Here is a 14,072-nt window from a genome sequence, read left to right on the forward strand (position 1 = left end):
TTTTATGACACTTTCTGAACAGGGGCTGTTTTCCTGGCTGCCACTGAAGGTTAATTTTGTTTCCTGGAAACAGTGGCCTGGCTGCTGCTGACTGGACCACCCTGAGGAGGTGGCCTGCTTGGCCAGTTAGGGTTCTGCTGCTGGTGGTGCATGGCAGAAAATCCTGGACACAGTTCCTGGAGCTACCTTTTTGATGGGGCTCAGAGGGAAATGGCAATAATGGTCATTTCGCAAAGCACAAAATTCTCTTCTCCTATCATATGCAAAAGATAGCAACAGTGAAGGGGTGCCATTATACCAAGCCTGTGCTTGTCCCATGACTATGACAAATACTGGAGACAACTTGGGAATGAACAAGGAAGCACCTCACTCTCCAATCTTTAGATGTCCTTTTCAAATTCAGCCCAGTTGCTTTTCCTTGCCCAGGAGTGAAATTATTACATTTGTTTGTCTCCATGTCAACTCTTTGCTTACTTTCTTTTGCATTCTCTTTTTAATCATCATTAAAACTACCTTTACTGAGATGACTGACAGGATAACCCCCTACTCAAACAAGGATGGGCATATGGTAAATATTTAGAGTCTTATGGGCTGGCCATTACTGATGCAGAATTTCATTAGGAATCCCTTAGTCATTCATAAAAACATGTTACTCTTAAAAATACATCTCTCTTCCAACTCTCTTCACAGTCTGGCTAGATATCCAGTAAAGCAACACTTGGAAACAACAAGAAGGGAAGTTATGTGATCACTAGATGACCAACAATAGCCATTTTCCAAGTGAACCCACTGGACAAGACTTGTGGGTTCCTACATTAATTACTCTTTCTGGCACACTAGAAATCAAGTCTCTAGATATAAAAAAAATTTGATATTGCTTTTTCTTGCTCTAAAAACACATGTATATGCCAGTCTTAAAGAAGAACCCCAAGCAAACGGTCTAGATTTGTTTTGATGTTTTTTATGCCAAAGTGACCCGACAAAATATTCCATCAAAATGATGACAATCCAGATCTCCAGCAGGGCTTTTGCGTTGCTGTGTTCACTCATATTTGCAATTGGAAGCTGTGGATTTGTTTTCCCTTGTGGGTTCTCTGAGTGAACCTGTTATTGATTGTATCAGGATACCACAAACATTATTTCAAGAAAAAGATTATGCTTCATAATGTTTAGCATTTATATAGGTTCTTTTGATTTCAAAACAAGTTATAAATATTTTCTACTGTGACAACATCTTTCGAGGTAGGTGATTATTACTGTCCCTACATTACCAGTAGAAACCTGAGGCCAAGAAGTACAGGACTCTGTTCCCAGGCCAGGGAGAGTCAGGAGCAACATTAAGACTAGATGTCCTGAAGGGCTCCTGCTCTGGGTTCTGAAGAGGCCACGCCTCTCTCTAGTATAGCAAGTCTCCATTAATATAGGGTTATATATTGTATAGATATAAAACAACAACACACAAGGACATCATAGAACAATAATCCAATATTTTTGTTTCTTAGTAAAATATGTTAAGCACAGTATTTAAATTGCATTTATCTGAAAAGCATTTGGTATATTAAACAGCAGAAGGTATATTAAATAGCTCTATAAATGCTTGCTGGCATACTCTTAACTGCATAAGGATTCTAAAGAAATTAAAATCCACTTATAAACACCATAAACTAAACAAAAATGTGAAAAACTACTTTATTCTTATATTGCAGACTTAATAGCTTGCTGGATATTAGCAGGTGGCTACATAATTTTTCTGAGTTTGAGAGAAAGGATACACATTGTTGGTTGTGGTTTTAAAATATCAATTTGGTAGGGAAAATGCAGTTGAAAGGTGAAAATTAACTGCTCTTTACATTTTGCATCCATTCTGAACAATTCATACATATAAAAGATACAATCGCACTTGGAGCTAATGTTTAGGTGAATATAGGGGTGCTATATAATATTTTGTGAGAAGAGAAAGTGATAGAAAATAAAAGCTATGGTATTGGAAAAAATGCAGAAGGAGGAAAAAGGGTATTTTTCAACTGTGGTGAAGATGGGCGTGAGATGTAAGCTGTTCATGCTTACATGACTATATAGGTCTTGGAAATGGTTTTCAAGGACAAATATTTGGTTCTATCAGTCTCTTCTCCCGGGCAAAATCCTCCCTCTCCTCTCTAAGTCAGCAGTTCTCAGAATGGTATAAAAGAGCTTACCACATGCTAAGCTTCTTAAGAACTGACCAGGTGGTCAGCAGAAAAAGTTCTAAAACTAGAAAGGAAGAGGCATCAAAGTCTTAAAATTTGTATGCAAACGTAAAAACTAACTTCCAAGCCAAAATGACATTCCCTGTCAGAAGTAACAAATACAAAAGTCTTAAATTTAGTGTACACGCAGCTAAGATATTGTTAGATAAGATATTACATGTCATTCAGAGAATATTTTTTGTGTGCTTTTTCCCTAAAAAAGACATATTAAATTATTTTTCTCTCCTCAAGTCTTTTCTTGTATAAATGTGAAATATAAGGTGTCCTGTAAGTTTGTTCATTCAGACTATACACTCTAGGGGTCCTTTCCACTTGCGTTGTAGGTGACAGTTTTATTTGAGGAGGGTCTGAGTTTGAAGAGGCTTGAGCAGTTCGGCTGCTTGGTGGGCTGCAAGGTTCTGGCGTAGGGCGAGTACCAGTCCCTTTCAAATACATCCTTAAGTTGCTTAATGATGCTTGTGTTGTTTCTCACATCTGCTTGGTTGATAACAAGGCCTGTGCCAGCATTCTGAGTAAAATCATTCCCTACCCAGTCAAAATTTCCTGCAAAAGACAAAGGAAATGATGATAAAGAGTTAAGATCCACCAGAGAATATTCTCCATTTAAAGAAATATAGAGCAGATTCTATTAAAAAAAAATACCCGGGAATAGTGACAGGGAGACTGAATTGTGTTGACAGCTCATAAAAAGAAATCCAAAAAGGCTTACATATGGCATATTAATATTTGCATATTATTTTGGCATTTTCTTCAGCTTTGCTCAACTTGAAACTCAAAACAGGAAATCTGATGTTCTTTTTTGGTAAATGTTATTTCTTATTGACATTCACAAGGCACACTAAATACAGCAACATTTAAAATGTATAGGAATACACTTAAAAATCCTGTGAACAATTACTACCTTCTCAAAGAGACAACATCTAATCCATACGTACAAATGAGAGATTCTAATTATAATGCTCAGAAGCTTTCACATAGAAGAAAAAGCTGAAGCCAGAGAAGGAGAACCAGTATTTAGCTAAACACACAAAACACTCCTTGCTTGGGCGGTAAGTCATTCCCAGTTCTAGGATCAGGCTTCTCAGCCTAGGAATCAGGGCAGTTGCTGTGACCGCAGTCTCCCCAGAGTGACTACTGGTATAGGTGGTATATTAGTTTGCTAGGTCTGCCATCACAAAGCACAACAGACTGGGAACTTAAACAACAGAAATGTATTTTCTCACAGTTCTGGAGGCGAAAAGTCTAAGATCAAGATATTGGCAGCTTGGTTCCTTCTGAGGGCTGTGCAAGAAGGATCTGTGCCAGGCCTCTCTCCTTGGCTTATAGATGGCCATCTTCTCCTTGTGTCTCTTCACATCATCTCCCCTCTACACACATCTCTATGTCCAAATTTCCCCTTTTTATAAGGACAGCAACCAAATTGGATGAGAAACCAGCCTAATGACCTCACCTTAACTTGATTTCCTCTGTAAAGATCCTGGCTCCAAATAAGGTCATATTCTGAGGTACTGTGGTTACGAATTCAACATACTAATTTGGGGGGGCCCATAATAGGTAGTAAGGCTGGGATCCACCTCAGAAGGGGATAATCATGTCTATGCGACTTGCATGTAGTCCATTTTCAAAGTGGGAGTAGACAAAAGGACTGGACTACCCAAAACTCCCAGATGAATCTCTTGTCTTTGGTATCCAATGCGGAGAGAGTTCCAGTAGGAGAGCAAAGGCACTCTCAGGAGGGTAGACCACCATTTATTTCTCTGCTTTTCTTTGTTTTCATTTACGCATATTTACTGAGTGTACAATGTCTACCAGGTACTATATTAGGGGCCATGATATAAACCTTAAAATCACAGTCTCTGCCTTCCAGGAGTCCAGGAGGAAAACACAAAAAGTAAAATACAAGGCATATGAGATAGTACAATAGATGTATGTATACTATGCCATGAGGGCAGGAGAAAGCAATTTCTAACTCTGACTAGATGTGCCAGGAAGAGAGCATTTCACTGAATAATAAGAAAGGCACATAAACTTATCAATTAGGAAACTAACTCCACAGGGAAGATAACATATTTATGCACAAAAAAGATCTGATGAGGATCTTAGAGCGTGAAGGGGGAGAGTCAGGAATGAAGTCGGGACATAAGGAATGTAGAGGGCAGAGGAACTATCAGTTAGTAAGTGCCTACTATGAGCAAAGCACTATGCTTTCTATTTGTATACATTATCTCATATCGTTGGTAGGATTTATGCTCACTTGACAGAAGAGGACTGTGAGGCTCAAAGAGGTGAATAAATTTGCCCAGCTTCACATGGTTAATCAATGGTCAACCCAGGTCTGCTAGACTCCATGAACTATCTTCAATACTATAAACGAAGACTCATTCTAATAAAAATTTACCCATGTCAAGACTGACAAAATTATCTAATAAATTACCACCATCCTCTTTGGTTCAGGGCTGGTTCCATAAGGGAATCGAAGGCTTTTAAGTATAGAGCTTGACTTTCCACTCCCCCAGTGGCTCCTCAGGCATCCTGCAGGAATATTTGCTGAAAGATGCTGAGATCATGGTCCCTGGGCATCCTTGACCCAAGGCCCTGCAGTCACCTGTGGGAGAAGCTGCTGGGAGAAGGGACATCCATATAGAAAGCTAATATCTGTTCCTTTATAGCTCTCATTCTTCGGCCCTTCTCTACTCTCTGGAGCCCCCCCGCACATATCAACTCCCTTTTCCATATGGCACTGCCTGGAATATTGGAAGGTGGTTCCCTTGCCCCTCATTTTACTCCTTAAGTTTATTCCTCTAAGTCAAATATTATCAGCATAGAGAAGGAACTCCTCTCTCTCTCTTTATATCTCACCCCAACCCACACAAACACTACAATGATGCTGTCGACGACTTCATGATAGACATAGTTTTGACTGAATTTTATTGCTATAAATTAGTAAACTGCTTGCTAAATGCTGTGTTAGAGTCTCTGCACAGAGACTCCTTTTGCTGTTGCTGTGTTCCCGACCATGTGCTCTCAGACACGTGGCCATGCTCAGGGGCTCTGGCTTTGTGCAAATGCTCAGTGCCAGGTGCACACCAGCTTGAACCTCTAAACAGAGGATTTGTAGCTACTGCAGGTTGAGAGTTATTCTGCAAACTGCTGGTAGGCGGCACCTTCTATTCATTCCATAAACAGAAGACAGCACACTTTTCAAGGACTTCTTGATAAGACACTAAAAATCTCATCTTATGATTAAGTGCAAGGCATTAGACCAAGGGCAGTAATTTTTTATGAGATATCATAACATTATCTCATTCAATAGTCACTGCAATCCTATGAGGTGACAATATTAACTTCACTGTATTGATGAGGAAATTAAGGCTCAGAAAGGTTAAGTAATTTGTCCAAGGTGGAAGTGAAAAAATCCCACAGTTGAGGTTCAAAGCCAGGTCTGACTCTGAAGCCCACACTTAAAGGTGTACTCGCTTTGTGCTATTGTGCTCTTCACCCTAGACTTCATCAGCCCCCAGGGCTGGAGCATCAGGCTGCACTGAGATCTCTGCTCCATTCATTTGCAGACCTCATTCTCTGAAGGAAACACATATCCTTTGGGGGAAGCAGGGAGAGAGGGAATGATGATGGGAGAGAAGTGACAAGATTATGAAGTCTCATTCTGTGAAATTCAGCTTTTTTCCTTTGATACAATGGATGGAGCCAAGATCCTCCATCTTTATTGATTCTCAAAAGTTTTAATTAGTCTCTTCTCAGGAATCATAGCCCTAGGCATCTTTCACAAGACTACAGGGCATACCTACACCAGAGTGATTGTTTTCCTACCTTTATTTCCTGATGGCTGGGCTAAACCTCAAAATCATGTATATGCTTCAGTCATTTTTCAATTGGGAAGCAGTTTTACCGAGCCCTTTTTGAGACTGCCATTTCAGCTTCTAGAATGCACATTTAGGCCCCAGATGCCAGGAGAGCTGTAGTGCTACCCTCAGGAACACCCTGTGAGGGTGTAGATGAACTCACTGGATATAATATATAAATAACCAAACCACCTTTCAGACAACTTTGCCAAGCTTGACTCAAATGTACTCAAATCAAAATTAGAGAGATGATACTGTCTGAGGATTCTTCTGTAAGTCTTGTGAACATTTAATGGAACTATATTTCCATGCAAGGTCTAGTGTGGATTTTTCTTTATTCAGCATTCTCAGCAAGTATCTGAGTGACTTCATAAGAGATTTCCAGAATATGCTGATAATTATTTAAATTATCAATGAATTTTCCCTCTTTATGCTCTTTAAGTATTTTTATATTAGAACTATGCTTCACTCTAGGGAACTAATGTTTTGCTAAAATGCTATGTGTAAAATGTACTTATTTAAAAATGTATTATAATAAAGAACCCAGAAATTATAATAAAAAACCCACATAAATATAGTCAACTGATCATGACAAAGGAGCAAAGGCGATACAATGGAGCAAAGACAGTCCTTTCAACAAACAATGCTAGAAGAACTAGGCATCTACATGCAAAAAAAAAAAAGAAAAGAAAAAGAATCTAGACACAGACCTTACACCCTTTACAAAATGTAACTCAAAATGTGTTCATACCTAAATGTAAAATGCACAACTACAAAACTCCTAGAAGATAACATAAGAGAAAACCTGGCTGACCTTGGTTTGCGTGATAATTTTTTTAGATACAACACCAAAGGCATGATCCATGAAAGAAATAATTTATCAGTTGGACTTCATTAAAATTAAAAATTTCTGCTCTGTGAAAGAGAATGAAAGAGAATGCAAAGATAAACCACAGGCTGGGAGAAAATATTTGCAAAAGACATATCTGATAAAAGACTGTTATCCACAATATACAAAGAACTCTTAAAAATGAACAGTAAGAAAATTAAAAATCTGTTTAAAAAATGGGCCAAAGGCCTTAATAGACATCTCACCTAAGAAGATAGATGGCAAATACACATACGAAAAGAAGTTCCACGTCATATGTCAAAGGGAAATGAAAACTGAAACAATGAGATGTGTGTCATACACAGCTATTAGAATGGCCAAAATTCAGAACACTGACAACACCAAATGTTGATGAGGATGTGGAGCAACAGGAATGCTCACTCATTGTTGGTGGGAATGCAAAATGGTACGTCCACTTTGGCAGACAATTTTGCAGTCTCTCATAAAACTAAACTTACTCTTACCATATGATTCAGTAATCATGCTCCATGGTATTTACCCAGAGGAGTTGAAAACTTATGTCCACACAAAAATATGCACATGGATGTTTATAGCAGCTTTATTCATAATTGTCAAAACTTGGAGCAACCAAGATGCCCTTCAATAGGTGAATAGATAAAGTGTGAATCAATAAATAATATTCCAGACAATGGAATATTATTAAGCACTAAAAAGAAATGAGCTATCAAACCATGAAAAGACATGGAAGAACCTTAAATGCATATTACTAAGTGAAAGAAGCCAATAGTAAAAGTCTACACACTATATAATTCCAACCATATATTTTGAAATAGACAACACTGCAGAGTTAGTTAAAAAAGAAATCAGTGGTTGCCAGGGTAGGGGGAGGGATAAGTAGGTGGAGCACAGAGAATTTTTAGGGCAGTGAAACTACTCTGTGTGATACTACAATAGCAGATACATGTCTTTATACATTTGCCCAAATCCACAGAATGTACAACAGAAAGAGAGAACCCTAATGTAAACAATGGACATTGGGTGAGAATCATGTGTCAATGTAAGTTCATCAGTTGTGACAAATGTACCACTCTGGTGAAAGATGTTGGTAATGTGGGAGGCTGTGCACATGTGAGGTTGGGGGGGTATATAGGAAATCCCTGTGCCTTCTGCAGTTTTGCTGTGAACTTAAAACTGTTTTTTTTTTTTTTAAGTCTATTTAAAAAAATGCATTACAGGGAAAGAAGAAGGGAGAGAGTCAGGAATAGTAGGAATCTGGCAGAGAGAGATCAGTGACAGTGTTGGGAGCTTCTCATATATTATCTCATTTAATCCTTATACCGCCACCAAAGGATGGGTTCTGTTATCCCCATTTTAAAGATAAGGAAAAAGAGGCTCCTCAGAGGCTCAGAGAGATTGTGTGACTCTGCCATCTTCCAGCTTGTAAGTTTCAGTGCTGGAAATTAAAAAAAAAAAAGGTTTGCCTGACTCCAATACACTTACTTAATTCATTATAAAGAACATTTGGATATAAGCACATGTAACTGCTGAATGTGCACAGAACAACTTACTTTAAGTAAACCCTGTAGGTAAAATATTCAGATTAGAGTCCTTAAATCCCACTGTACCCAAAACTTAATCCATCCTTATGTTTCCCAATATTGAAGCAAAAGTTCCCATTTTTGACTAAACAACCTTGAGTTTGCTTTTGCCACTTGTTTAAAAAGAAGCTCATTTCATTCTATTCTCCATGCATTGATGAACATGAGAAAATCTAAATGATCACCTCTTGGGTCACTGAGAGGGACAACATGAATAAAATAATATTGTCATATTCTAGAACTGGAATGATACACATTTTTAAAAATTTCAATACCTTATTCTATTATCCTTATTATTCTACGAATAAGACACACAACTATTCGAAATGGGAAAAGACAGAACACACTGAGACAGGAGGTAGTAAGTGTTTAATTCATTTCATATCTTATGGCCCAGTTTCCTTATTTCTAAATTGCAGGTGATTAAAGCTGCCTTCCCTATTGACAATGTTGCTAAGAGAATCAAATAAGATAATAAGGTGCTTTACAAAGTTAAAATGGCATATTTTTTACTCACTGAATTTGGAAAAATACTGCAGATTCCATATTCCTTCATCCCAGACACATTTTTCTTTTCTGCTTTGAGACTGCTACTTCATTTGTACAGTGTAATAACCATCCTGCTGTTTTGTGATCTATGCACTTTCATTTTATAGATAATAACTTCCACTCTGCCTGTGACAGTACCAGTAAAGGGGTTACTCTGGACTCAAGCACACCACGGGAAAGTAGAATAGATTTAATCCGTTAGTAAAAAATATACCAATACATATTGTTTCTGTATCTGGAGCTTCATTGCCTTAATAATAATAGCTAACATGAATCTAGTATCTATGTGTTAGGAGCTTTAATTGTGCAAGGTGCTTTGTACATATTATTCCAATTAAACTTCACCCTATGAAGTAGAAACTATTATTAACTCCATTTTACAGATGAGAGAACTGAGGTTTTTAGAGAGCTTAAGTAAATTGTCCAAAGTTAGATATTTTTTAAATGGCAGGGGTAGGATTATTGTACAGGTAGTGTTTGTCTGGGCATCAAATTTCAATGATGTCTGCCTCTCCATTACTCATGACAGGCTGGCTGTGGTACAGTGGGTAGGAAATGAGCACTGGGTTATTCCAGTGCCAGGACTGGCCTTTCATGAGCCATCCAACTCCTCACCTATAAAATGAGACAAATGGACCATGGAATTTCTTGAAACATTTACGAAAAGACATCACATATGGTCTCCTAGCATATGAACCAAGCCACAGATGAGATGCTCGGTTGAAGAGCTATTTGCCCTCACCCTCCTGTTTCCTGACCTCAAGGCCCCCCACTCACTGGCACGGGCTTCCTCACCATGGGGTACAGAAGAGTACAGCTAGATCACCACTAACCTGCATGATCCCCTAAGGAGACTTACAGCCCTGACACCTACCAATATAAGCTGCGCCATCCGTCACCATGTACTTGTTGCGATTTAATCTAGGGAAGGTGTGATTCTTTTGTTCTTTTGTAACACAAGCATTCTCTCTTTCCAGATCAAAAAATTTCTGTAAGACAATAAATAGATAAATAAAGCAGGTGAATATAGAGAACATTTTTGGTTTTGTTCAAACACAAAAGGGTTTCTTATTCAAGTATCAACAATAGACCTCATATTGAGTTATTAAAACCACAATCTTGTTACTTTATATAGATGAAGCTATTTTTGTTCTCAAATCCATATAGGCAACAAGGGAGAAAATTATCATGCTCACCTAGGTCTATAATGAACACTTTTAAACTATAAAATGAACATAAAATTCATTCTTTTAACAGGGAAAGGGCCAGAAGTTAATTTTTATTGTCTTATTCATCAGAGTGCACTGGCATTTTAAGTATGCCTCAGGGTGCTTTCTGTCAAGCATGCCAATGAACTGAATTCTCACATGTGGCATATACTCTAAGAAGCAGCAGGCCCATGTCAATGACTAGCTGAATTAATTGGAGATTTGCAAAGGTTAAAAAAATATTTTGCCAAAAGAACAAATAGTTTCCATCTAAACACCTAGGTCTACAAGCTCTTTTAATAAGCAACTCAAACAAAATCACAACTTCAAACCATTAATCCTGAATTTCAACTTTAATGTGATCCAAAAAGCAGCATTCCAGTTCACCTGGAATGGGGATGGGGGAGCTAAGAGAGGTAGGTGACATCAGGAGTGGCTTCAGGAATCTGCTGAAATTGGCAAGTGCTCAGATGAGGCTTAAACTGTGACTGAGTTCACAGGAAGACACCATCAAAGGTGAAGACCTCGGGTCTCTTCCACACTGAAAAACGTGGAACATTTTCACAACTGCATGGAATATTTCCAGAATGTCTTACATCTGTAGAATTGTGTGATTGAAGGAAAGAAGAGGCAGTGAGAAAAATAGGATGATACCTAGAAATGGAGATATCATTTACAGTTTTAAAACTGTAAGTGTTCAAATTTGGTTTGGGGAAATAATGAGAGTTGGTTTTTCCCTCCCCTCCAGGTTGAGAAAGGAGTGATAAACCAAGCGATCACTAAGGTCCCTTCCAGCCCTGAAAATTCTATTCTGATTTTTTTTTTGTTTTGTAGAACCCTTGAGATCAATGGTACACAGGCCAAAATCTATCACCTAAGAACTGTCTACTGTACATCCCAGAGGAATGTTCTCCCATTGCCATATTACCATGATTATAGGCAATGCAGACTGGATCACCTTATTTCCTCAGTTCCTATCTTCTGAAAAATCTGTGTCAAGTTTGAAGGGTTCACATATAGCCTTTGTGGACTCTTCAAGTGGACTTAATAACCTGTGAATGCTCTTAAGTTGTAGTTTTACACTTGTGAGGTCACATGAATACTGATAACAGCCAGCAGTCATCTCATTTGGACATTCTATCACCATACCTGTCTACACACTTGCTATTCCCTTTTGAGTAAGATATTATTGCAGAATCAAGACAAATTTGAAAAAGAATAAATTATACATCCTAATTTAAGTCAGTGATGGCACCACAGCTTGAGGCTTTACTGAGAACCCATTTCCTCTAGAAAGTTGAAGATGACCCTAAAGAGGGAAAAGAGCTTTTTCTGGGAGACTAAGACAACAGCAGAAATCATATTGTATTCACTGACATACTATTAGACGCCTAACATGCTGCAGGTGACAGCAAAGACATTTCAAAAATGACTTGTTAATTTATTTTAAAAAAAAACTTCAGTTAACTAGGAAAACTTGGTGAGTGCAGTCTCTTCACACCAGCCTCCTCATGGATACAAACCCACAAAGCCAGGGGGAAGGTGCCTACTCCTCTAAGGACAGAGATTACCAGGCTATCTGCTTTATCAGTGCTCCCAGGCTCCTGAAGACATGCTATATGCAAGATTCCAACTCCCACTCTTCTTGGAAAAGCTTTTCATCCATCTGTGGTCTAGATGTCGGGGCCATAAGCTTCCTTTTTCCTCAAGGCTTATCTTGATGCTTAGAAATGCATGGCCTGGCTTAAATGAAGATTGGAGTCTCTGTTTTATAAAATGTCCAACAGTGAACTATTAATGTTTGGTTTATTTGAGTAATGTGATCATGAGTGTTTGAAAAAATGAAGCTGAGTAAATACTGTAGAGGTTAAAATGATGGATTCTACTTTCCTTGTAATTTCTTGTAAATCTTAAATGAGAGCCCTTAATATTTCATGACACAGATTTCAACTGACAGTGCCTTAGTAGCAGGTGTGCTGTAGGGTTAGGAAACAGTGGGTGGGTGGAGACCACTGAATTGTTCTGGGGGGAAGTTGAGAGAAGAGATAGGAGCAAATGCATCATGTGTCATAGGCCCCAGGCATTTAATACATGCCTCTGCTTGTATTAAACATGTCTTTTTATTTTCTGTATTCTGATGCTTTGACATCTGGGATCTTGCTGAGCACAGAGGGACTGTCCTCCAGAGATTGAAGGCTACAGGGATATTCACCACCTCTAGGCCTTACTCATAAATGCCTCTTGTGCACTCCTCCACTCTCTTCTTCTGATTGGCCTTGGGATATTGAGGCTCAAGGCCATCTTGGAAGCCATGTGTCAAAGTTGACAGTGGAGCCCCTGTCATCCTGGGTCTCTGAATGCTTCATGGAGCACAACTTTATCACCTAGAAGAGGACTCTGCACAGAGCAGAGTCAGGTCTCAGTGTACATTTGTTGAATGACTGCAGTGGAGGTTGGGGGAAGCTGAGACCTAAAGGAATAGTGGGCATTAGTCAGGTAATGCATGGAGGTAACTGTTGTAGGAGAGGAAAGCACATGTACAAAAACCCTGAGGGGAGGAAGAGGATGCTCCATGTGACGACCAGAGGAGATTCAAAGGCGAGCTAGAGAGTTAGCACGTTTAGGGTAGTACGAATCCTCAAACTTGCCTCCCTCAACGTACACAGACACGGATTAGGGTGCAGCCTAAGGGACCTGGAACAAGTACAGAAACCCAGGCTGGGGGTGCTTTAGGGCTGGGGGAGTCTGTGCTGGTGCATGTTCCAGTGCTGTGTTGGTCACAGTCTCACAAATAAAAATAGTAGGTGAAGGAGGAAGTTCAAACAAAATGGAGAGGATGCAACTGAAAGTGTATATAAAGAGGGTTAGGCTGGCACCAGGAAACTTGGGTTCTAGTCTCCTTTTTTGGGGGATACGGTTGTTTTGAAAAATTAGTTAACCTACCTTTTGAGGTATTTTTCACTATCAAAGATTGTTGTCCTGGTTCTGACTGGAAGTTCATGTGTATGTGGGTGCTTACAGTTTTCACAGATGTATGAAGGAAATAAACTTTTAATTTAATAACTCAGTCAATATAATACTTACAACTTTCAAACTGCAGTTGGCTATTTCAGTGCAAATAGCTTTAAGAGATGAAATGAAGTTAAATGTGAGGGGGTCAGTTTCCTTCCAGAAGCTGATAAGGAGTCGAACTTTAACGCTTCGCAAAACTAACGCTTCTCTAATTTTCCCATCCAAGTCTGGCCAGTAAGTCCTGTAGAAATAATATCCATACAGATAAAATAAAGAAAATTAGTTAGTTTGGGGAAATACATTTTCTAGACTATAGAGAACATTGATATTAACTTGATCATTACTTTTTTCTGTAATATAAATAACCTTGTAGGATATGTTGAAAAAATGCCAGCCTCCTGGGTTAGGACATTGAGAAATGGTGCTTTACTGGTCCTCTCCAGCCTAAAATGAGGTCTCCTACCACCGGGGCCTCAGGCTGTGTGGGAACAGGGCACAGAGGGACTGACTACCAACACATGTCACCCTCACTACACCTCCACCTCTACCTGGCTCTCAGTTCATATGTGCAAGGAGAATCAACTTTCCAACAGAATTCCAGTTAGGATCCTTGAGCACCCCTTTGTTCTCAAATGCTTCTCAAACCTCTCTTCTTTGGTAAGTGTCACCCCCAATGAGATTTTGCTCTAGTTATACTAGCTTTCCCACACTCTTATTTCCAAACTGTCTTTGTCTCTCCTTACCAAGAC

General features: G+C 39.0%; 1 protein-coding gene across 4 annotated transcripts in view; it reads right to left on the minus strand.

The window, feature by feature from the left end:
• Positions 1-953: 953 nt before the first annotated feature.
• The window catches only part of PLD5 (phospholipase D family member 5), a 497,278-nt gene continuing 484,159 nt past the window's right edge, over positions 954-14,072 (minus strand). For 3 of the 4 annotated variants that reach the window (XM_067006473.1, XM_067005919.1, XM_067006881.1), the window contains 3 exons: positions 13,396-13,564; positions 9,978-10,092; positions 1,157-2,789 (listed from right to left, as the gene is read on the minus strand). In XM_067006473.1, the coding sequence (XP_066862574.1) occupies positions 2,542-2,789; positions 9,978-10,092; positions 13,396-13,564 (532 nt within the window). In that variant the 3' untranslated portion in view covers positions 1,157-2,541. Of the gene's footprint in view, positions 2,790-9,977; positions 10,093-13,395; positions 13,565-14,072 lie in introns of all 4 variants that reach the window. The other variant, XM_067044238.1, reaches the window with a different exon arrangement.

The sequence above is a fragment of the Kogia breviceps genome, chromosome 1 (genome assembly GCF_026419965.1).
Source record: "Kogia breviceps isolate mKogBre1 chromosome 1, mKogBre1 haplotype 1, whole genome shotgun sequence".
NCBI classification, from domain to species: domain Eukaryota; kingdom Metazoa; phylum Chordata; class Mammalia; order Artiodactyla; family Physeteridae; genus Kogia; species Kogia breviceps.